Here is a 25,691-nt window from a genome sequence, read left to right on the forward strand (position 1 = left end):
CTGCATCACACTCGAAACCTACCATCATCTCTTACAAACTGAAATCGGCACTCAGCTGTCCAGACCACGGTTTTCCAGTCGTCTAGCGTCCAACCGATATGCTCACGACCCCAGGAGAGGCGCTGCAGGTGAATTTGTGCTATTAGCAAATTCATTCTCGTCGGTCGTCTGCTGCCACGGTCGATTAATGCCAAATTTCGGCACATTGTCCTGAAGGATACGTTCATCGTACGTCCCACATTGACTTCTGTGGTTATTTCACGCAATGTTGCTGCTCTGTTAACAATAACAACTCTACGCAAACGCCGCTTCTCTCGGTCGTTCACTGAAAGCTGTCGGCCACTGCGTTGTCCCTGGTGGGAGATAATGCCTGAATTTTGCTATTCTCGGCAAGCTCTTGAAACTCTGGACCTCGGAATATTGAATTCCCTGACGATTTCCGAAACGGAATGTCCCATGCGCCTCACTCCAATAACTATTCCACGTTCAAAGGCCGTCGTGTGGTCATAACACGTCGGAAACATTTTCATGAATCAGCTGAGTAGAAATGGCAGCTCCGTCATTGTACTGCCCGTTTATGCCTTATGTACCCAATACTACCACAGTCTGTATATGTGCATATCGCTTGCCCATGATTTCTTGTCACCACAGTGTACGCCTTTGTTACAGATATACAAAACTAGAATCATGTGCATCATGATGTAAGTCACCTTACAAATTAAATAATTTCTTGAAAGCGCCTCAGACGAGTACGTCGACTGCTATGAAGCAAACATATTTTCGTAGAATAAGATTAGAAACAGTGTAACGCCGCTAAGCAAGATGGAGAGCTTCGTAAAACGTGGCGGAGCGGTATGGAAGTAGCGGATTTTAGGTAAGGAAGACGACGTGTTCGGAATGGGTAATAGAAGCCGGCTGGCGGAAGCCACGTAGTGCCAAGCTAGCAGCAGGGCGCGCCGGTGAAATAATTTGCCCTGCGGCTGCTGCAAATTTAGCGCCCATTATCCTCACGTGTTGCCTTCCTTATATGCACGCGAGCAGCGGGCCCGTCGCGGATTTCTCGCTGCTGCCTGCGGAACTTCTTCTTTGCCTCCTTCTCAATCTCCACTTCCGTTCTCCCGGTTGCTCCTTCGGGAAATGAGGAAGTTGAGACCGCACACAGCGCAATAGGGGATTGGGTTGGAGAGGGGGGGGGGGGGGGGGGGGGCAGGGAATGCAGAAAGGAACGCGACGACACAGGCAACGGGAAGCTTGAAAGGTGAAGAATAAAGGCAGGGATTGTACCGAGGAGAACACACACAAGAAGACACGTCCAACGGAGAGAGGTGGGGCGGAGGAGACTTACTTCTCGGCGAACAGGCTAATACTGCAGTGGAACTCTCGTCTTACTCGGCGTTTATTCCCACTACTATGCACTTTTCTGTCGCGCTGCACAACAGGAATTGGGCAAAAATGAGTGCATCTTATCAGATTTCACTGATGACGTTGCCAGTTACTTAGTTGTAGGCCAGCCATTGTGTTGGAACTCAGGGAAATCTCGTGCACAGCTGACTGCATTTTCGCTTGCGACTTGAAATTTATGTCATAGTTAACCAAGCAATTTCCTGACGAGTACAAAATTGCAGATTTTTCAACCGAACAGAGAAGTAGATATGGCCATTTTCATATAAATACACCATTCGTCCTGTTTTTGTAGGTTTATATTTTCTTATGTAATACTTTCTTCGCACTCTGAACAATGTATATGATGGAAACAAACTTAATTTACATTCGCTTTTAGGACGATGATGTCCCTTTTGTTAGAATTTTATACTATAGTAATTCCAATTTCTTTGTTTTCTGTCATGTTCTTGCAAGAATCATCGATTCGGCTCAAGTACACAGTCGTTACTACAAATGAAACATTGTAATTGGGCATAGTAGAGTTTAACCACTCACAAAGATTCGATTAGAACATTGAACATCTATTGTGAAAGCGCAAAACTGTGCAAATAGACTCAGATCATACAGATCTGATAAAAATTGTGGCGAAAAGTGACGTACGATATAGACCGAAGGTTTATTTACCTTTGCATGAAAAATCTAATTATTATGTTGATACGGATGGCATACTCTTAGGTTATGTTGAAAAGAAACAACGTTGCGTGTAATAAGCTAAACAGGAATGTCCACATTATAATTATCAAAAATGCCAGAGTGGTGCTAAATTATGAATAGATCTCCAGAAATTAACATTGACGTCGCAACCTAAGAGCTCTGATATGTTCGATTAAAAATATTTAACAGAGCAATTGTACTAGCAAAAGAGGTCACAAACCCAGCTCAATTTTATACTTGAAGTTCGTAACTTGACAACGATCATCGTCAATAAAGATACTATATTGTTTACCGTTACTACTTCGTTTTCATCCTTAAATACAATTTTGGCTCGTATGTATCGATTACCTACAGAAAGCTGTGTATAAACTACATCGGTTATGAAAAAGAGAACTTAACCTTCGTATATTAATAATGAAATCCAAAAAGCATGGCTCATAGTGGGAAATGCACCACCCGCTCAAAAATAACGGTAGATAATACCGCATTTCTACATATCTGCACATTTAATTTTTTAGGATGTGATGTAAGCTATGATATGAATAAGGAGTCAGAAAATACGATCAACAGTTATTAGTCAATATGCAGAATGATTAGACATTCGAAAAGAAAAAAGGAATGAAACGAAATTAAGATTTTATAAAACCATGGCTGCAGCTGTATTGCCACATTGCCATATGTAAACAACCTGATAAAAGTAAACAACAAGTAGCAGAGGAGTCACCGGCGAAGATCGTGTAAGAAGTGCGGATGTTAGTAATCTACTAGATATTTATAGCATTAAAGAGAAGACTGAAGAAAATAAAACATTGTGGAAACAGCACCCAAAAAGGGTGGAGACAGAATCTCCCATGTCAGTCCATGGTTTATCAGCCAAGAGGGAAAAATGACGTAGGAAGCCCCACAACGAGGTGGTAGTGAAAAGGCGGAACAGGTACAAGTGCCAAACCATCTAAATTCAGTAGAAGATGTAATGCTAAGTGCTATTGATGAAATCTGTTACCTCTCGGGATATCCACACATGAAATGGGAATCTTTGCCCATCTCACTGAAACTTTTCGGTATTTCTGTTATGTGGAAGAGTCACTAACGTATTACGTACTTCACCGAAGGACTTCTATTGTATTTTCATACATTTCAAGTTTTAGAGGGTGACTTAAAGGTTCGGCCTCTATACGAGAGCATCATGTGGTGCGTGCAGTTGGTCTAGACGAGGCACCTTGCTTCTCCATTAATGTTGTTTGTGTTCTTTCTTACATTTTCGTCTTGTCTTCTCTGTGATTGTCTGTATCTGTGGACTCAAAGTCCCCAGTTGTTTTTCAGTACAATTTACTCTCCCCATGTATGATTTACCACCTCTCTACAACTAGCCAAATTACGTCTGTTTTTATTGTTTTCTGACATTACTCTTTACTGGCAAAGCGATGTATCTGTGTGTCTAAGTATCTATCGAAAGAACGCATAATACCTCATTTGTAAGTGAATAATACAACCCAATACCTGAAGTGGAGCTCTGTTGTTGCATTTGTTGCATCTTAATATGAACCGATGCTGGTGTTTTAAGGAAGCTGTGTCACTTTGCTTCATCTAACAACTCACTGAGGCTACAATGTGGAGAGACAGAGAGAGAGAGAGAGAGAGAGAGAGAGAGAGAGAGAGAGAGAGAGAGATGTAGCCACTATTTATTGAGGTGACAAGCTGACCAACCGCGCTGCCACGTAATTAATTTCCCACTAAACCGCATGATTCCATCATAATTTTCGACACAATTTTTGTCGAGTCCGTATTTTTAGTCCGAAACGTTCTCGGAAAGTAAATGTAATGATGTAATTAACAGAGAGTGATTAGCCAAACAAAACGGAAGTGGATAATTGGAACATATGATTAAGTCTAATTAATCGGTCCCTAGTAGTGAATATTCACCCTGTTATCATTTGCCTCGCAGAAGATCCGCCTAATGAGGCGCAGCATGCGATAAGACACCGAGTGGAATTAAGTGAAGTTTGTATTCATTTAGACACTGTTGCTTTAACTTTCTTTCGACAGATTCTTGAAAAAATTGTGGACCAAAATCATTCTTTTGCATATGCAGCTGTAAATGTTAGATGAGACAATTTTTAAGAAATTTTTACACACTGCATTATAGATTCCCAACTTAGGACCGTCATTCATGATATACTTCGCGTAATGCCCTGATTAATAGCATAAAGTTGGATGTGATCAGGTTTGTTAGACAAATTATTGCTGAAGTTTCATCCGTGTTTCTGTTGTTCTGTTCACAAAAATTCTGACTTTTGTACTTAGACCAGTCATTCCCGCATTACTCGGGTTCGCTGAAGATGTCTTCAGAAACTTACGAACAACAGGTTATGTCAGAAGAGCGACTTAATAAAGATATATGCTTTCCACACTTTCTTGAAAATATCCAAATTTTATAAAATAAAACTCACAACTAACTTAAATTTAAGGGTGTCTTATTTAACAATATTGTAGCTAGTACAATTTCATTATATTTCACTTTTATTGAAATCATTTTAGTACTAAACGTCTGACTTAGTACTTAATGGAATCTGCGCTTTCACAGCTGATAATTAACAAACTCATTAAGCGTTTGTTCTTTTTGCACGAGATTAATTTCGTCTGTGTACACTGCACACACATCAGCCGCTGTAGTTATGTTTGCACTGGCATGTTAGTTGTTTGTAAAACAACCTTTTTTGTGGATAAACAGAGACGGAGATGCGCATTTTATGTAGCTGTTGCAAATTTTCGTGACGAAGTAACAGTGCCTAAGCCTTGCAGGATCTATTTTAGAACATTCTACCCTCTGTTGATTATTCTACACGTTAGTCAGTGAGATGTTATTAAATCATATACTTGATCTAGTAATCTGCTGACTAACTATGAAGTACAAGGTGATGCAAAAGTCTTAATACATCCGTATAAAAGTCGAACGGTGTGATGAATCATAATGACGTCTGGTATGGGGTGTCTGTAGGTGCGGGCGCAACTTACAGAAGCTGTGGCGACAGCGGCGGCCATCTTTGGATCTGCGATATTGGATTTGGGTTACATGTTTCAGATGGGAAGAGGATCATGTGGCACATCATTTCAAACGGCCTATTTATCAGGAATGCATATTTGAAATCTATTTTAAGATTTGTTTATTTCTGGAGGACTTACGAACTTTTACGTTTAGGACATATGTCACAGTCGGCATTCCAGTATGTGCTCAATATGACCTCCATAGCGCTGGACACACAATCTGCGTCTTTCTAGCCAGTACTGCTACACACGTGAACAGAGGCATACGCCTCCTCAAAACGCCGACAAAGATGGGCTACATTCTTGACCTTTATCTCGTACACAATTGATTCCAAATGTCCCCATAGATAAAAGTCAAGACGTGTAAGATCAGGGGACCGTTGTGGTCATTCGATAGGACATCTCCCGCCTATCCAGTGATATTCAAACTGTTCATTCAGAAACTGACCTCAGTAGTGTGGTGTCACCGCCAGACACCACACTTGCTAGGTGGTAGCTTAAATCGGCCGCGGTCCATTAGTACATGTCGGACCCGCGTGTCGCTACTGTGTGATCGTAGACCGAGCGCCACCACACGGCAGGTCTAGAGAGACTGACTAGCACTCGGCCCAGTTGTACGACGACGTTGCTAGCGACTACACTGACGAAGCCTTTCTCTCATTTGCCGAGAGACAGTTAGAATAGCCTTCAGCTAAGTTAATGGCTACGACCTAGCAAGACGCCATTAACCATTTGTAACGTTGCATGTACCTCAAGATAGAGTCTCACTTGTATCATCCAGAATGCTGTATACCAAAGGACAATATAAAAGTTAAGTGTTCTAGTAGCTACGTTCTTTTCCTTATCACATTCATTACGAATCCTGTTCCAGACTTAACGCCAGACGGCGTGAGTTGACGCGTGCCCTTTCGGCTACTTCACTGTGGACTGGCTGCCTTAACAGTCCACTACAAGTAGAATTGTGGAAAAGTGCACCGTCTTGTTGGAGGAGGGTTGGGAAATCAGTCTGCGGATTCAACACCATTGGAAACACATAATCGCAGAGCGTGTTAAGATAGCTCTCCCAGTTTAAAGTTCCATCAGTAAACGCTGGACCCACGATTCTTGTGTCCCAAATCTCAGACCAAACCATCACTTTTTCACCACCAGTAGCTTAAAGGGATCCACCGACGAGGGGTGTGCATCAGACCAGTAACGATAATTTTGTTTGTTTGCTTCTCCGTGCAAATAAAAATTAGCTTCGTCACTGAACAACACCTGTCGTATGAAGTTTTGATTCCTGTTACGCTGTTCCAGGAAACAGTCAACAAACTCTATCCCCCAATCGGGTCATCCTACAAGGGATGATGTTGCAACTGTAGCACGTACAGCTGCCATTGGTGTGTGTGTGTTTGTGTGTATGTATGTGAAACACACACAGGATTGAACGCTGATTGACACCTGTTATTGCTGATAATTAACCCGTACTGTGATGCTGACTTTTCACAAAGTACACCACAACTGCTGTTGCAGTCTCGTTGTCGGTGGCTGTTCGTTTACTCCAGTGCGTGGCTTGTCCACCACTGATCCTGTTGCACGAAATTTGTCCAATAACTTGGATACGGTCATAAGTGAAATGTCATTTCTCTCAGGATGCTGGGCACTGAAGTGAGCAGCAATCACTCTGGTACTTCTTCCATAATTTCAGCGCGTTCCTGCTGTGTACGATAAGTGCTACTGTAGATCACCTGCATCAATAAACAGAATTGATTACCTCAATGCAGTTTCCAACTATAAGAGGTCACAACTCCTACACAAATAAAGATATCTTCAAACAGATTTCACTTGTCTGTTGCCGAGAAAGAGGCTGTTCAAAATTATGTAGCACATGACGCCCATCCCATTTGAAACACGTAACGAAAATACAAGCGATTTTCAAGACAGTCGCCACTGTCACTATATAGCTTCTACGAGTTGCGCACCTACAAACACCCAATAGCCGACGCCATTATCATTCCTCACAACGTTCGACTTTCATACAGGTGTATCCGGTCTTTCGCTTCACCGTGTGTGTTAACGACATTGTGCTATTACCTTCATAACAGTGTTGTTCATTACAAAAACTGCCAGTATTATGAGAGCAAAAATTGAAGTAAAAGTGATTAATATATTAATTTCATTTCCATTCATAAGCTAGTGTTATATTATCGTCCGATAGCTCATGCCTGATTTAATGAAAACCTTGTGTGTGTGAGGCCATGAAAAAGTACTTGAATTTCGACATGGTGTGCAACAATTGTAGTACTTTGCATATATTTTCGGGAGAAGTACTAGGTTGAAGATTAAAGTCGGGTGGATCAAGAACCCACACTGGTAAATGATACATGGACAAGCACACGCAGTAGCATTTACACTACCAGGTTATGGCACCATTATCTCATGCACGCACCATTTTTCCCTTCAGGTCGAATGGAATTATACTAAAAGACATATACATTCTCTGAGCCGTTACAATTACCAAGTCAGCTTCAACCACGGAAGAGATATCATTCTTAAAGAGGCAGTAAAATCAGATTTTGTACTAGAGTCAGTTTCATCAAATAATCATAAACGTTCGTGATACTGAGCTACTGCTTTAATGAATTTTTATTATCAGTCCACATAGTCCGCTCCTCCTCATTCCAGAGAATCGAACACCACATACAACGGAAAAAAGCTTTCCGAGTTTGCATTTGATAACTCTTTCTGTATGGATATCGCAAGCATAAACAGACGCTGACACACTCATGCTCGTACGCATCAACAAGGCAAAGAGAACATCAAGTAAACAGTAATGAACAGCAATAATAATAGTAATAATAAGAATTAAGTACGTAGTCGATGGAATATATGTCAAATAAAAGCGATGGCCACGTTTGCTACAGTTGGATTTCCATCTATTCTGTAACTAATTTCAAATGAATGTTTCATATTCCTATCGTGATCTCGAAACATTGAAATGTAAGTGACTGTTGTACGATAATACCAATGTAACGAGTGTGAAGTAATGTTCGAGTAATAAGGTTTTCTTTCTCTTTAAATCTTTCATTCCATCTCTGAAGCAGATGGTAGGCTGTAGGGTGGGGGGGGGGGGGGGCGGCATACACTTTTCAGCCAATAGCAGGAGTTAGGAGTTTGTGATGTTATGACACCGTTTACTCAAGACAGTTGGATGCTTATGTACTGATGGTGGTTTACAGTATATAAAGAACTGTACACCACCATCAACACCACCGTTATCAGCAGCAGCAGCAGCAGCAGATGACACACAGGTAGGTCCCGTTCCGTGTACAGGGACAGAAACAGAAACAGATGATATTGGGAGGGAAATTGTGCTTGAGAAACCAACAACCTGTTAAAATGAATGACTCAGAAATTTAGACTGGACATATCTATGTTGAAGCGATACAAATCTAACAGGGAGTTAAATTGGGCGTTGTCCGCACTGCAAAGTTCACTTGAAAGTGGCTATTACCATTAAAATGTTCTATAGTTCACGATATCATTTCTTTTCTCTATTCAGTTATTTCTACAGCTTCAAAAAGTTTTTAGTAGTATTTGACATACTTGCTCGACGTAAATATTTCTCAGCCAGCTGCCGTCAAAGATGTATACCTGAGATTCACCAATTTCTAGCTGGTGGTTGTCCTCTAAGAGCCGTAAGAAATTCTCTGGACCTTGCTGCTATCGTTGATCTGTGATGGCGCTAAATACTTATATGTTTGCGTATCTGGTTCCTACACTACTGGCCATTAAAATTGCTACACCAAGAAGGAATGCAGATGATAAACGCGTATTCATTGGACAAATATATTATACTAGAACTGACATGTGATTACATTTTCACGCAATTTGGGTGCATAGATCCTGAGAAATCAGTACCCAGAACAACCAACTCTGGCCGTAATAATGGCCTTGATACGCCTGGGCATTGAGTCAAACAGAGCTTGGATGGCGTGTACAGGTACAGCTCCCCATGCAGCTTCAACACGATACCAGAGTTCATCAAGAATCAAGAGTAGTGACTGGCGTATTGTGACGAGCCAGTTGCTCGGTCACCATTGACCAGACGTTTTCAATTGGTGAGAGATCTGGAGAATGTGCTGCCAAGGGCAGCAGTCGAACATTTTTTGTATCCAGAAGGCCCGTACAGGACCTGCAACATGCGGTCGCGCATTATCCTGCTGAAATGTTGGGTTTCGCAGGGATCGAATGAAGGATAGAGCCACGGGTCGTAACACATCTGAAATGTAACGTGCACTGTTCAAAATGCCGTCAATGCGAACAAGAGGTGACCGAGACGTGTAACCAATGGCACCCCATACCATCACGCCGGGTGATATGCCAGTATGGCGATGACGAATACACGCTTCCAATGTGCGTTCATCGCGATGTCGCCAAACACGGATGCTATAAACAGAAACTGGATTCATCCGAAAAAATGACGTTTCGCCATTCGTACACCCAAGTTCGTCTTTGAGTACACCATCGCAGGCGTTCCTGTCTGTGATGCAGCGTCAAGGGTAACCGCAGCCACGGTCTCCGAGCTGATAGTCCATGCTGCTTCAAACGTCGTCGAATTGTTCGTGCACATGGTTGTTGTCTTGCAAACGTCCCCACCTTTTGACTCAGGGATGAGACGTGGTTGCACGATCTGTTACAGCCATGCGGATAAGATGCCTGTCATCTCGACTGCTAGTGATACGAGGCCGTTGGGACCCTGCACGGCGTTCCGTATCACCCTCCTGAACCCACCGATTCCATATTCTGCTAACAGTCATTGGATCCCGACCAACGCGAGCAGCAATGTCGCGATACGATAAACCGCAATCGCGATAGACTACAATCCGACCTTCAACAAAGTCGGAAACGTGATGGTACGCATTTCTCTTCCTTACACGAGGCATCACAACAACGTTTCACCAGGCAACGCCGGTCAACTGCTGTTTGTGTATGAGAAATCGGTGGGAAACATTCCTCGTGTCAGCACGTTGTAGGTGTCGCGACCGGCGGCAAACTTGTGTGAATGCTCTGAAAAGGTAATCATTTGCATATCACAGAATCTTCTTCCTGTCGGTTAAATTTCGCATCTGTAGCAGGTCATCTTCGTGGTGTAGCAATTGTAATGGCCAGTAGTGTACAACGCGTATAAGAAAAGTAAGTGCCGTATACTTGCATTTAAATGTTGGCAGCTCAGATCATATCGGTAGGAAAGCAGCCCCTGCTGTGACTGTTGATGAAATCTTAGAACTAATTGTTTTCCGTCAGTAGTCGTTTGGCTCTGAGATAAAAGCAAATAACAACGTCGTTTAAAATCATTGCACCCTCGTTCCTAAGGCTACGTAATGTCAGCTATTGGTTGACAACTATTTTAAATTTGGCTGCCTCTGTTTTAGCCGTATTCTACTGAACGAACACCATTACTTCCTCTAGTCGTAATTAGTGTACTTAAAGTGTACGGTCAAAACTTTTTTGTACGTTGTAACTTTACCCCATAACTCACCGTCCAAAGTACAGGAAAATTTAATGATGTTTCTTTCGTTTCCTTCCCATGTCTTCTGTAAAATAAAATTTGTTTTGTTTCTCCTAGTGTGCTATTCTATATATAACTAACTTCTCCATAATCGTACGACCAAAGTAGTATTCCCATTATATTTGATACTTTGTATAATTCTTTTCATGGCAACCCATTGCACCCCCGTATTTTTCTTCCCGTTCTCTCGAGTATTGTGTCTTCAAATATTTTCAAGAAGGGAACTGGAGTAAACTATATTCTACATTTTCCCACGATCATTAATAATAAAACGGCTATAATTAGCAAAATTACTGACGAGCCTTATGTTTATCACTTGGAACGATCTAGGCCCATATTTTGTGTCGCCAAGAAATAAAGTTGCTAAAAGTGGTCGAATGTAGTTCTGTGCTCATGTCCCTTGTTTGTTGCCTAAACTTCGTAGTTTGTAGCGTTGGGTATAAATGCGTGTGAATTCCTAAGGAACCAAACTGCTAAGGTCATCGGTCCCTAGGCTTGCGCACTATTTAAATTAACTTAAACTAACTTATGCTAAGAACAACACATTCACCCATGCCCGAGGGAGGACTCGAGTCTCCGGCGGTAGGGACCGCGTTGGGTATAAATGTATCGTCTACGCTACATGAAGAGCGCAGAGTGTATTGTTCGGCTTCTACTTTTATGGGCACGTCAGGGCGAGTGAAAGTTGCACATATCCCTTGACATCCATAATATCCGGACCGTTTTGCTCTCTACGGAGCTTTACGAGTAGGCCAAGTGGACCCCAGGGAGCCATCTGCGGTTATGGATGGACGGCAAAAATTTATTTCTTCTCGCAAAATGCAGATTGCTCGCATACGCTTTGCAGTGTTTAGCTGCTGCCTAAAATTCCGTATATCGCTACAGTACCTTGCCCTTTCAGTTCATCTAGCAGCGGCACTAGTTGATTGGTCTTTTAAGAGCACGGCATGTCCTTACTACAAAAACTTTTCAGTAGAAAGGGCACTGGCACGGAGCATATACGATGTAACGGCTGGAATGCTGGAATAGCTCGACACACCACTTTCAAATTCAGTAAAATAGTACTTCTCAATGCAAGGTTGTGATTTTCACGTTTTGCGGGATGGTAGAACATTAACAAATTTATTTATAGTTGAGATTAATCTTGTGATAGACCTTTTTAAAGTCTCCCATTGATAGTACTTTCTTTTAAGAATTTCACAGACCGATATCAGAATGCTTGTTGTAGAGAGAACTGAAGGAATAAGTATCGTTATCATTTTATAATTAAAAGAACAAGCATTAGTTGTGAATATCAGTGGATAACTTTTGCAAACGACCATTTCGTCTTCTGGTTGTGATCTACGATATCCAAATTATTTTTTTTATTTTTTTTTATTTTTTTTATTTTTTTTATTTTTTTTTTTTTTTTTACACTCTGTGGCAGTCAAGCGGAGTAGTTAATTGGGAATAAGAATTAGTCACGGCTATCCCTGGATTATTAGACCCAGAGAAAATCGACAGTTGCCTCCGTGAATGAATAAGCTCATTACTCGGATGAAGTAGTTTATGGAAATAATGAGAAGACCTAAATCATAATGGCCATACCGCCGTTTTGTTGCAGAACTGAAATGTACAGTTAAGTAACTGTCTGCGCAAATGTTAAATAATACGACAGTCGCGAGAGACGTAAAGAATAATTCAGATTCCAGCTATAATTTAAAATTTTATCGTATAAATTTCATGTAAATTGCTTTTGGAGCTAGACCTTTCTAGAGCTGAAAAACTTATATCCAGCCCGCCGCGCCGTCCTATGAACTTCTCGTTAGTGGGATTAAAACTTTTGTTTTCTTTCTTGTAATTTTATTTCCTTCATACAATATTGACTAAGCGTGAGTTTCAGTCGTATAGGTTCCCAGTGGAGCGTCAAGTGATTGTATATCCACGAGCTTCCGATTGAGTGATGTTTTGCCATTGTCAGTTACGGCTTGACAATTGCCGAAGGGCATCTACCCGAAAGCTCGTGTACGCACAAGGTGCCCAAGGGAAGTGGAACTTTTTCATCTGGATATTATGAAGCTTAGCGAATAATTATTTACATGGATAACAGAAGAAATACTTCAGTTGATCGATGAAAGAAGGAATTACAAAAATGTTCAGGGAAGTTCAGAAATACAGAACACAAATCACTCAACAATGAAATAAATAGAAACTGCAGGCAAGCGAAGACGAATTTGCTCCATCAAAAATTTGAAGAAATATAAAAAGAAATAATTGTCGAAGGAGGGACTTAGCATATGAGTAAGTCAAAATCATTATTGATGACATTAAGAACAAAGATGGTAACATTAAGAGTGCAACGGGGATTCCACTGTTAAATGCAGAGGAGAGAGTGAACAGGGGGAAAGAGTGCAGTGGAGGCCCCTAAGAGGAGGAAGACTTGTCCTATGACGTGATAGAAGAAGAAACAGATGTCGATTTAGGAGAGGTAGAGGACTCAGTATTAGCATCAGAATTTAAGAGAGTTTTGGAGGACTTAAGATCAAATAAGGCAGAAGGGATAGATAAAATTTCATCAGAATTTCTAAAATCGTTGGGGGAAATGACAAAAAAACGACTATTCATGTTGGTGTGTAAAATGGATGAGTCTGGCGACATAGCATCTGACTTCCGGAAAAATATCATCCACACAATTCCGAAGACGGCAAGAGCCAACAAGTGCGACAATTATCGCACAGTCAGCCTAACAGCTCATGCATCTAAATTGTTGACAAGAGCATTCCTGGTCAAGAGAAGTCTACTAGTATGAAACATTGGCTTTAATTTGAGAAAGACATTTCTGAGAATGTACGTTGGTATAAAGCGTTGTATGAACTGTGGGAAACCGGAACAGAAGAGGATCGAAGAATTTGAGATGGGTGCTGCATACGAATTTTGAAAATTAGGTGGACTGATAGTATAAGGAATGAGGACGTTCTGCGCAGAATCGAAGAGGGAAGGAATATGTGGAAAACACTGACAAGGAGAAGGGACAAGATGATAGGACATTTGTTAAGGCATCGGGGACTGACTTTCATGGTACTAGAGTGAGATGTAGAGGGCAAAAACTGTAGAGGAAGACAGAGATTGGAATAAATCCAGGAAATAAGTGAGGACGTAGGTTGCATGTGATACTCTGAAATGAAAAGATTGGCACAGGAAAGGAATTAATGGCGGATGGCATCGAACCAATCAGAGACTGACGACCAGGCCCGTTATTCTTCACACTGGTTACAGAATCCGTCTCACACCATTGGTTAGTCCATTACGATATTGTCCTGTAATACATAAATTACGGTCTCTTCCACGGGGCATTGCACGTTGGACAGCCATGACGCTCTCCCCACCTCATAACTCCGCTGCCTCGTTACCCACCTGCTCTGGCCCTTGTTCCATCTTGAAATAAATGACATACAATGTGGGACCAATTAGATCAGGTATCTGGCGCGATAACATATACACCTTTACAATGTGGCCAATTGGAAACGTGCTATCTCCCGTTTGAAGCTGCTGGATGCCTATCAGATTTTACCCTTGAAATTTTACTTCAGACTGTATGATTCAAAGGTTTCTCGTGATTTTATAGATAGCATTGATTAGTGACTTTGGTGGGTTACTTTGGGACAGAATTTTTTTAGATCTGGAGAATGATTTTGGTGTAGCATCTGTGGATTTACTGAGTAGGTGCACGTGCTCTGGATTTAATGCGGACAGAGTCATGTAAACACAGAATATTACCAGGCTTGAAGGGGTTAAACACAAGAGTGATTGCGGTCATGTTTGCGAGAAGCAGAAGAATTTACATACATTTCCATTGACTATTCTCTGCTGGATCACAGCAAAAGAAAAGAAATTAACAGGTAGTGTGTAATGGTGCGCTGTGGTTTTGCAGAACAACCTGCTGCCTTCCGGCGACCAGTCGGTGGAGGGCATCAGCATCACCATCGAGAACACGAACCGCCACCACGCGGGCGTCTACCAGTGCACGGCCAGCAACGGCGTCGGCGAACCCGTCACCCAGGAGATCGCTCTGCACGTCCTCTGTGAGTACCTTCCATCGTTTCCACCGGTTCCATGTTAGTGGTGCACTATAAATGACGCGTGCAGCTTTAGACTTAATCCTGAAACATGGGGCTTCCAAATTCATACGACTTGCAACATTCAAACTTTTTATGGTTCTGCGATTCCATCTAGCTTCAATCTTACCTTCGATTCAGAAAGAAACACAGAAGATATTTTTTTTTTTGAGTAGGAACTTTTCCGGCAGTATTTGGTAGTACGCTTTATTAACCAGAAAACAAAAGTATGTTCCTCAAAAAAGTTTCAGCTACAGATAAAATGAGCAGAGGTCACATGTACACTGTAAAATGGCTGTAAACCGCTGGCTGGTGAAATAGATGCTGGTATCTCTCCTGCCTTCAGCTAAGTTCTGCTGAAAGTGGGAACCTGTCTGACAGCTTACGGTCCCGACCTTGACTCTTATGAATGTTATTTAACCGTCGAATAACACAGCTCTTAACTATAAATACTGTTCTTGCATTATGAATGCATGAAGCGTGAAGCGTCGGTCAGTGGTCTTAAACAAAATATTATCCGTCTACTGTGTACGGTACCGCTCGGTACGGAAACTATCAAAATTGACATTGGTCTCACCCGTAAGTGATATTTAGGGGTGAGGACAATGTCAGTTTTGATAGTTGCCGTACCCAACAACAGATGGCAACAATTATCTTACATTTGAGGGTTAGCCCGTCTTTCCACGCGTGTCTTCAATTACAGGAGGGGATATTTACAACGCTACTTCGATGACTGTCGTACGTAGGCTCCAATAAAACGGATGTACCACGATCTGTAAAACTTCACTCGAATAAAGTACACAGATTGAATGGTATTACACCTATTGAAATATGCGCCAAAGAATGCGCAGATCAGTGAATGTGAATAAATGAGAAATCTGGCAGTCATTACGAGGATAAATTTTTTGTGAAAGCTTCAGATAATGAGGTTAGCGAGAGAGAGAGAGAGACAGAGAGAGAGATCTTCAACTAAAGATACGTCAGTAGAAATGAGACGCAGCATGACAGATGATCTCATTACTCGACAGCAGCTTTGTTGCACTAATATTAAATCAGCCAGTGAGCTATTTTGGATCATAAAAATATTGCTCATTGAACCAGTAGTCTTCCCTAAGCTTCTGAGGCTTCAGTGCTGAGGAAAGCTTGTACGAACATTTAGATTTGTAACACACAGCCTATTTTCGTATAAATTTTTAGCTCTGCGGTGTTGCTTACTTTATATGCAAACGATTTCAAAGTCATATGTAGGCATTTAGACACAGTTGCGAAAATGAAATAGTGCAACAAGTATATCTTGCTTCTATACAACATTAAATACAACTCCAATATTCACTATTTTGAAAGACACTGTGGTACAGAAACAAGATGTACTTGCAAGTGTATTTCATTTCTATAACGGCACCTAAGAGTCTGAATATGAAGATCGGAAATCTCTTGTAAACAAAGTAAAAAACAACAAGATGAGGCCGGCCGGGGTGGCCGAGCGGTTCTAGGCGCTACAGTCTGGAACCGCGCGACCGCTACGGTCGCAGGTTCGAATCCTGCCTCGGGCATGGATGTGTGTGATGTCCTTAGGTTAGTTAGGTTTAAGTAGTTCTACGTTTGAGGGGACTGATGACCTTAGAAGTTAAGTCCCATAGTGCTCAGAGCCATTTGAACCATTGGAACAAGATGAGTGCAAAAAAATGGTTCAAATGGCTGTGAGCATTATGGGACTTAACATCTGTGGTCATCAGTGTGGTGTCACCGCCAGACACCACACTTGCTAGGTGGTAGCCTTTAAATCGGCCGCGGTCCATTAGTATACGTCGGACCCGCGTGTCGCCACTGTCAGTGATAGCAGACCGAGCGCCACCACACGGCAGGTCTAGAGAGACGTCCTGGCACTCGCCCCAGTTGTACAGCCGACTTTGCCTGAGATGGATCACTGACAAATACGCTCTCATTTGCCGAGACGATAGTTAGCATAGCCTTCAGCTACATTTGCTACGACCTAGCAAGGCGCCGTATTCAATTGATATTGAGATTCTATTAATGTATCATCAAGAGCGATGTTCTACAAATGTGGATTAAAGTTAAGTATTCCAGAAACTACGTACTTTTCTTTATAGCATTCATTACGTATCCAGTTTCAGACCTCACGCCAGCCTGCGTGAGTTTAAGCGCGTGCCTTTCGGCTTCCTCTCATTGTGTCTAGGCTGTCTTGTCTAGACACAACAATCAGTCCCCTAGAACTTAGAACTACTTAAACCTAACTAACCTAAGGACATCACAAACATCCATGCCCGAGGCAGGATTCGAACCTGCGACCGTAGCAGTCGCGCGGTTCCGGACAGAGCGCCTAGAACCGCTAGACCACCGCGACCGGCAGATGAGTGCAAAATTAATACTAAAATAATACCCTGTGTGCTCCAAAACAAAATAATTTACAACTGAAGTCCCAATTATCCAGTGTAATTGACGCAACAAGACTCTATCGACATGGCTCACAAATAGCTGGTCGATTTGGCCTGGCGACTGACTATATCGATCGCCAAAGTCGTTTTTTTCTTGGAAGTCCAACTGTAAGGGGCAGTCAAGTGAATACGAGACAGATGAAGAAAAAGGAAGTACACTCTTTATAATTTCATAATTAGTCGGCGTAACTGCTAATACATCTATCTCACTGTGAGACAAGTTGGTTAATGATTTCGCGGGCCGGCCGGGGTGGCCGAGCGGTTCTAGGCGCTACAGTTTGGAACCGCGCGTACGCTACGGTCGCAGGTTCGAATCCTGCCTCGGGCATGGATGTGTGTCATGTCCTTAGGTTAGTTAGGTTTAAGTAGTTCTAAGTTCTAGGGGACCGATGACCTCAGATATTAAGTCCCATAGTGCTCAGACCCATTTTTGATTTCGCGGGAAAATATTTTTGGTTGCCTACGGAGCCATGATTCCAGCCATGAGTGAACCTCTTCGTGCGAAGTAAATCGATGGCCACAAATGTCTTTCCAAAAATATGGGAATTGCTTCTCTGGACTGTCGGGAGGATGAGTAGGAGCTTTCCAGCGCAGCCTGTTGCAGTGTAGCCGAAACAAACTGCCAGCAAAACGCCCACCCACTTGTTGCCAAGACTGTTTCGAGTACGTTGCAGAAGCTTCGCTGGGAAGTCCTTACACATCCTCCATACGGTCTGAACCTCTCGCCAAGGGATTTCCGTATTTTTAGAGCTCTAAAGAAAGGCATTCGTGGCTGTAGTCTTACTTTCGACGAAGAAAAATGGTCCAAATGGCTCTGAGCACTATGGGACTTAACATCTGAGGTCATCAGTCCCCTAGAACTTAGAACTACTTAAACCTAAGTAACCTAAGGACATCACACACATCCATGCCCGAGGCAGGATTCCAACCTGCGACCGTAGCGGTCGCGCGGTTCCAGACTGAAGCGCCTAGAGCCGCTCGGCCACAACAGCCGGCTGTAAACAGTGGATACGCCTTTTCTCACTCGGTTCTATTTACAAACTCAGAAAAACAGTTGACAGACTAGAATGGCAGTACTTTTTGTGATCAACCAAACTGCGTCGTTTTCCAACATGCTTTGAAGGAATCACTACGGGATGAGAGGTTTCATACTGAGGTGACATCTTCCGCCACTTTCACCTTTTGTGGATATGTGTGTGAAGTTGGTTTCTTAAATACAGAGCTATGTTATAAAGGAAATCGCTATTGTTAACTTTCTGATGCACGTACCCATTGCTCCTTTACCGTCTCTTAATCTCGTTAGTGACATTCTGAAAATTAATATTCAGATGGTAGTTGGTAACTAATTAAGAATTTATTGCCTGCACACTAGGTTCACCATGCGTAGAAGCTGTGGTATTACAGTATAATGTTGCAATAGTGTGTCTGGTATTTTGAAACAGAAAGTTTATGTTGTACACAAATCAAATATAAATAGATATTTCTACAGCATAAAATGGGAAGAGAAGCTATCGCATAGTTGTACGCTACGATTTCACTCCGATTTATTGTTCTCTGTACACGTAAGGTATCTAAAAAAATTAAGTAACCATGTTGCTACGAGTCATCGAGTCCAATCTAAGTTTTTCCCAGTAACGAATTTTCACGTAAGACACAAAACAATCATTTACAACTATATTGCCAGGTTTCTTTGATAAAGTGTGCCAGTTTTGGTTTGTAAAAAATCGGCATGTAAGATTCGCTGTCTACTGTCTTTCCTTTGTTTGTTATAACGTGGTTATGCAAATCAACGGTCGACCGATTGTCACCCAAGCTGTTGGAATGCGGTTCGTTGTGAAACAAAAATTATTTCAGAATACCAAGAAGAAATACTTTTTTCTTTAATTCATAGTAGCTCAGAAATTTAATTTACTGCACGGCCCACGACGTCTCAGGTTCCGCGGGTGTACGTCAACATTCCTCGAACAGTAATATCGTACTGCGGCGTGCATGAAGTTTAAGGTTCCGAAAGTGTTCATCAACATTCCTCGAATAGCAATATCGTACCTGTGCTAGAGTCTTGGACAGTTGACCCTTACCTTCAAGGATTCATCCACGTAACCTGCTTCTTGTAATACCCTAATAACGCTCGCCCAACTCAGATTCCAAGTTCCGGCAGCCGGTCGTATGCGGCCTACAACTCGTGTTTCAGCACAGGGGCTGTAAGAAAACGTGAGTGTCGTCTGTGAAGAGTCCTCTTTCCATAGGCTCTGTAGCGAAGCGAACAGCTGTGGTTGGCCATTAACCTCAATATTTACCTGAAGAGCTAAATTAATCTGCGATTACACCCATACACTGAGAATTGCATGGGAAAGGGTATTTCCTCATTCTGTCATACTAGATGTTCTTCCGTAACTATTTGTATAAGGAGAGCGGGACGAGTGTTTCAATGCTTCGCTCTTTGTTCTAATCTTGTCTTAATGGTTCCTTAGGAAACGATATGTAGAGATATACAGGGTGTTACAAAAAGGTACGGCCAAACTTTCAGGAAACATTCCTGACACACAAAGAAAGAAAGTATGTTATGTGGGCATGTGTCCGGAAACGCTTACTTTCCATGTTAGAGCTCATTTTATTACTTCTCTTCAAATCACATTAATCATGGAATGGAAACACACAGCAACAGAACGTACCAGCGTAACTTCAAACACTTTGTTACAGGAAATGTTCAAAATGTCCTCCGTTAGCGAGGATACATGCATCCACCCTCCGTCGCATGGAATCCCTGATGCGCTGATGCAGCCCTGGAGAATGGCGTATTGTATCACAGCCGTCCACAATACGAGCACGAAGAGTCTCTACATTTGGTACCGGGGTTGCGTAGACGAGAGCTTTCAAATGCCCCCATAAATGAAAGTCAAGAGGGTTGAGGTCAGGAGAGCGTGGAGGCCATGGAATTGGTCCGCCTCTACCAATCCATCGGTCACCGAATCTGTTGTTGAGAAGCGTACGAAAACTTCGACTGAAATGTGCAGGAGCTCCATCGTGCATGAACCACATGTTGTGTCGTACTTGTAAAGGCACATGTTCTAGCAGCACAGGTAGAGTATCCCGTATGAAATCATGATAACGTGCTCCATTGAGCATAGTTGGACGAAACTAAAATGAGCTTTAACATGGAAATTAAGCGTTTCCGGACACAGGTCCACATAACATCTTTTCTTTATTTGTGTGTGAGGAATGTTTCCTGAAAGTTTGGCCGTACCTTTTTGTAACACCCTGTATAATATATTCCTAGACTCTTAGTCTAATACTAGCTTTTCAAACTTTGCAAATAATCTTTGGCGTGGTAGTTGACTTCCGTCTTGAAGCGTTTACCACTTACGGTTTTTCAGCATTTCCGTAACGCACTACCGAGAGCAAATGAACCTGTTATCATTGGCGCCGCTCTTCTATGTATGCGTTTAATGTCCCCTTGTACTCCCACACACTTCAGCAAAATTCTGGAATGAATCCAATGAATGTTTTTGTAAGCAACCTCCTTGTTGCACCATCAACAAAGAGAGTTAATGGTGAAGCTGCTGATGAAATCAGAATCAAGTAGACGATGAAGACATAACCAGAACGGCAGTGATGTACAGTTAATTAAATGTTATCCTTTTCGGTCAACCGAGATTACAAGCTTTTACTGACAATATAACTGGTTCCTTTAGAGTTCAGAATCTGAATTTCATTTCGCTCTAGATATTAAATTATATAATAGGATGAGCTCTTTGAGAGCTTATGCTGCAACTAAGATATATTCAACAGATACTCAGTAACCAGAAACAAAGATACTGCTGCTACTATTTCTTCCACTGCTACTACTAGTACTATTTCTTCTTCTACTACTACTAGTAGTAGAAGTAATAATAATAATAATAATAGTAACGTATATTATTATTGTTAGTAGTAGTGGTATAATAATAATAATAATTATTATTATTAGTAGTAGTAGTAATAGTAGTAGTAGTAGCAGCAGCAGCAGTAGTGCTAGTTCTGTTTCAGTTTGTTGAGTATGTACTGGACATAATTTACGTGCAGCAGAATCGTTGAAACAGCTGCTCCTGTTATCACGTAGTGTCTAGAACAAAATGAAACTCACTAGTTACATATTATTATTATTATTATTATTATTATTACTATTATTTAGACAGTTGTGTTCGCTAAGTTATTAGTAACCAAAGAGCGTGTGGTGAACATACGAGCGCCTTTAAGAATAATGGAAGCGTACGTGGGCAAAGGATGTAATGAACGTAGCACTGAGTGCTGTTTCCTTACGCAATTATATTTCTAAGTGTATTTTTAAGTTGTATACGACGAAGTGTTACTATAAACGAGGACCATGGAATTAAAATCCAGAACAAATGTTTAGGAAAACATATGGAGGGCTCAGAGAGAAGAATAATCACATGATAATACAAGATATGTAATATCTGTATTATGTATTATTTTATTCAGTCTTACAAATTTATGAGCAGCATTCCGCTAAAGTTGTCATGAGATATTGTGTTTCTCCTGCTTGTCTTCCGTGAAGGGGATCAACTTTAAAACCAATAAGATGAAGTCTCTACACTTCTTTATTTCAATTCTGTAATAACACTATCACTACAAATCTGTATTTATTCTTTACATTCCTATGAGTATGGATTCTTTTTATGTTTGATACTTGTTGTTAACTAATTTATATTTCTACGACGCATTGCGCAGACCACATAAGAAAACGTCTTATGGTGCAGTTAAACACTGCTTTTCAACGTGTACACTTCTCAACGAAATCCATTTCTCCACAGCGCCTCCAGGATTATATTTCGCATTAATGGAAGGTTAGTGTCTCCACTCAGACAGCGACTTAATTTATACCCCATATTAATGCAACGACAGTTATCGTAAAACACGTACGGTAATGGTGCTCTAATGAAATATACGATCGAGTTTTACCCTCGCAGGCCACGGAGAGCATTTATTAACAGAATTTTTGACAAGGGGAAAGGAAAAGTTAATTAATTCGACGTTCATCCTCCCCCCCTTCCTCCCCCTATCCAGCCCGTTTTTTATCTTCTCGCCGGGGATACCTTTTTTTATAGTAAAAAACACTATCGGATTTTCGATCGCTGAAAAAGAGGACGTCGCAGAGCAGCGTTACACGGAAGTCGTCGTGTTGTGCGTTCGTACGTACGTACGTAAAGGTCTCCCAACGAGATCGCGGCTAGGCGTGTGTTGTTTGGAATTGCCCGATATTAAAAGTTAAAAGTTGCTTTAAATTGCAGCGGTGCGAGGTAAAAACGCGGGTTATTAGGACTGCTGCCGGTACATTTGTCCGACCGCAATCCCCGAATTAATTCGCGGCAGTGTCGGCTGCGCGGGCCGTTAGGCTGCCTTCATTAACGCGGCAGGGTCGTCCGGCCGACCCCCCAGCACAGCAGAGCAAAGCGCACCCCACTACACCACACCACGGCACACCTAACGGGCGTGGTCTCTCGCTTTGTTTTTCGCCGCAGCCCCGGTCCCGCCGTGTCGTGCACTGCTCGTGACCAGTAATCATACGGTGTACGCTGGTTATCGGAGATCTCAAGCAGTACCAACACAGTTTATTATTTATTTTCTACCAGTCCCGGTCGTATTGACCATCTTCGCAGGAAGACTATATCAACTAAAACGAAAAATGTGCACACAGTATAAAACCAGTAAGTTGCCAAGTTGGTCAAGATAAACACGTGGAAGTACTTACTTACCTGTGCTCCCTTACATTAGTGAATTGAACGTGACATGCTAATCATTTCTACTCGTAAAATTTTCTGTAGCCATCAGTTATCAATACATGCTATTGATTTGCTTCTACGGCTACTTCATTCTGTGCTATAGGCGAATGTACTCTTTTGATTTGTATCTCCGCAAGGTAATTACATTTAAGGGGTGATCTTTTGTAGATACTTTTCATTGCATCGTTTCTTGTGGCCACTAAACTCACTAAACTGAAGCGCAAGAGAATCTCGAATAGGCATGCGTATTCAAATATAGCGATACGTAAACAGGCAGGATATGGCGCTGCGGTTGGCAACGCCTATATATGACAACAAGTATCTGGCGCTGTTGTTGGATGGGTTACTCCTGCTACAATTGTAGATTACCGAGATTGAAGTCAGTTTGAAGGTGGTGTTATAGTCGGCGCACGAGCGATGGGACACAGCATCTGCCAGGTAGCGATGAACTGGAGATTTTCCCGTACGACCATTTCACGAGTGTAGCGTGAAAATCAGGAATCCGGTAAAATATCAAATCTCCGACATCACTGAGGCCGGAAAGAGTCCTGCTAGGGCGGGACCAACGGCGACTGAAGAGAATCGTTCATCGTGACAGAAGCGCAATCCTTCTGAAAATTGCAACAGACTTCAATACTGGGCCATCAACAAGTGTCAGCGTGCGAACCATTCAACGAAACATCATCGATATGGGCTTTCGGAGTCGAAGGACAACTCGTATACCCTCGATGACTGCACGACGCAAAACTTTACGCCTCGTCTGGGCCCGTCACCACCTACAGTCCTGTCGATGACTGGAAACATGTTGCCTGCCCCGACGAGTCTCGTTTCAAATTGTATCGAACTGATGGACGTGTACGGGTATGGAAACAACCTCATGAATCCAATGACCCTGCATGTAAAACAGGGGACTGGGCAAGCTCGTGGTGGTTGTGTAATGGTGTGGGACGTGTGCAAGTGGAGTGATACGGGATCCCAGATACGTCTAGATACGACTCTGACAGATGACATGCACGTAAGCATCCTGTCTGATCATCTGCATCCGTTCATGCCCATTGTGCATTCAGGAGGGCTTGGGCAATTCCAGGAGGAATTGCTACAGAGTGGCTCCAGGAACAGAGTTCAAACACCTCCGGTGGCCACCAAATGCCCAAGATATGAACATTATTGAGCATATCTGGGATGCCTTGCAACGTGCTGTTCAGATCCCCACTCCCTCGTACCCTTACGAATTTATCGACAGCCCTTCTGTATTCATGGTGTCAATTCACCGCACCACTACTTCAGACATTAGTCGAGTCCATGCCAAGTCGTGTTGCGGTACTTCTGAGTATTCGCAGGGGCCTTACACTACATTATGCAGGGGTACCCGTTTCTTGCTCTTCAGTGAATATGTCTCCACACTGTTAACAACATGGACGTAATGTAAATATTATATTCCTTCAGATACCTTCATAGTCTGCCTTTGGTTGATGGTTGACAAAATATATCTTTGTATACACTGTTACTAAAATACTATCTTTGCATTGTGAAGTATACAGTTTTTCTCATTTATGTCTAAGATATTTGATGTGCTCGCCTCAGTTCAGGTCCGTTCTTGTAATACCACCTTCATGACCGTTCTTTTCAATCATAGTTAAGTCAGTTTGGTGCTAGTATAGAAATCGGCCTGTTATATGTGTTTCTGTAGAAATTTTAGGCCTCTGATGGTTTACTGTTCGTCCAATGGAAAGCTGAATAGCATATCGATCTAACTTACAGTCTTTTTGTAAGTTCTTTCATATGTTGACATATATATCGTACGTAATTCTTCTCAGCCTTTCTTTATATCATTTTTATGTCCCTTGGTGTTTATGTCTCCAGTTCTATCGCAGTACCACACCTAAATGCACAGTTTAGGAACTGATGCGAACATTTTATTAATTTTATTGAAATAAGTCCGAGACAGCCTAGTGGCTGTTGAGGAATCAGGATTAAAGATACATAATCAATACGTCTGAATAAACAATGAAAATAGGTTTCTGTTCGTCTGAACAGGTAATATAAACAAAGAAGTGATATATATATATATATATATATATATATATATATATATATATATATATATATATATAGCTAGGAAGATAGAAAACTCTCCTAAATGAAATTATTCACAAAATTTAAAAGACATTTGGAATAATAAATATTTAGCGAAAAATGTGCATTTTAAGAAATGCAAAAATAGTGCATTACAATTCATTAGCCATATCAGAAAGTCAATCACTCAAATATAAAAGAAACAAAGCAGAAATATTAGAAAGAAGAATCATGAGGAAAATTTTAGGTCCAATAATCAGCACAGATGCCTGGACATTAAGGCATCGCGATGAAATAAAATGTAGAACAGGATGAATGACAGTAAGCTGCAAATATACATCTTTAAGTTTCTCTTGGAAAAGAAACTAACAACAAATTGAGCAGAGAAATTGAAAAAGATTTACAGATACACTGCACAAAAACAAAAGACGCAGCAAAGAGAGAATTTTCAGAAGTACAGTGTTAAATTCAGAAGAATTCGAAGACAGGAACAGAAAGAAGCAATAGATACGGTGAGAAGCTGAAACTATATTGAAGAAAAATGGAAAAGGAATTGAATTTTTCACGTGCTGTATAGTTGCCCAAATTGAAG

The 25,691-nt window shown here is 41.7% G+C and overlaps 1 protein-coding gene across 2 annotated transcripts in view; it reads left to right on the top strand.

Annotated features, from left to right (window-relative positions):
• Positions 1-25,691, top strand: part of LOC126263133 (limbic system-associated membrane protein) — a 981,107-nt gene that overhangs the window by 433,139 nt on the left and 522,277 nt on the right. For both annotated transcript variants that reach the window (XM_049960157.1, XM_049960158.1), the window contains exon 4: positions 14,604-14,754. In XM_049960157.1, coding sequence (XP_049816114.1) covers positions 14,604-14,754 — 151 coding nt within the window. The remainder of the gene's footprint in view (positions 1-14,603; positions 14,755-25,691) is intronic.

This window comes from Schistocerca nitens, chromosome 6, assembly GCF_023898315.1.
Source record: "Schistocerca nitens isolate TAMUIC-IGC-003100 chromosome 6, iqSchNite1.1, whole genome shotgun sequence".
NCBI classification, from domain to species: Eukaryota; Metazoa; Arthropoda; class Insecta; order Orthoptera; family Acrididae; genus Schistocerca; species Schistocerca nitens.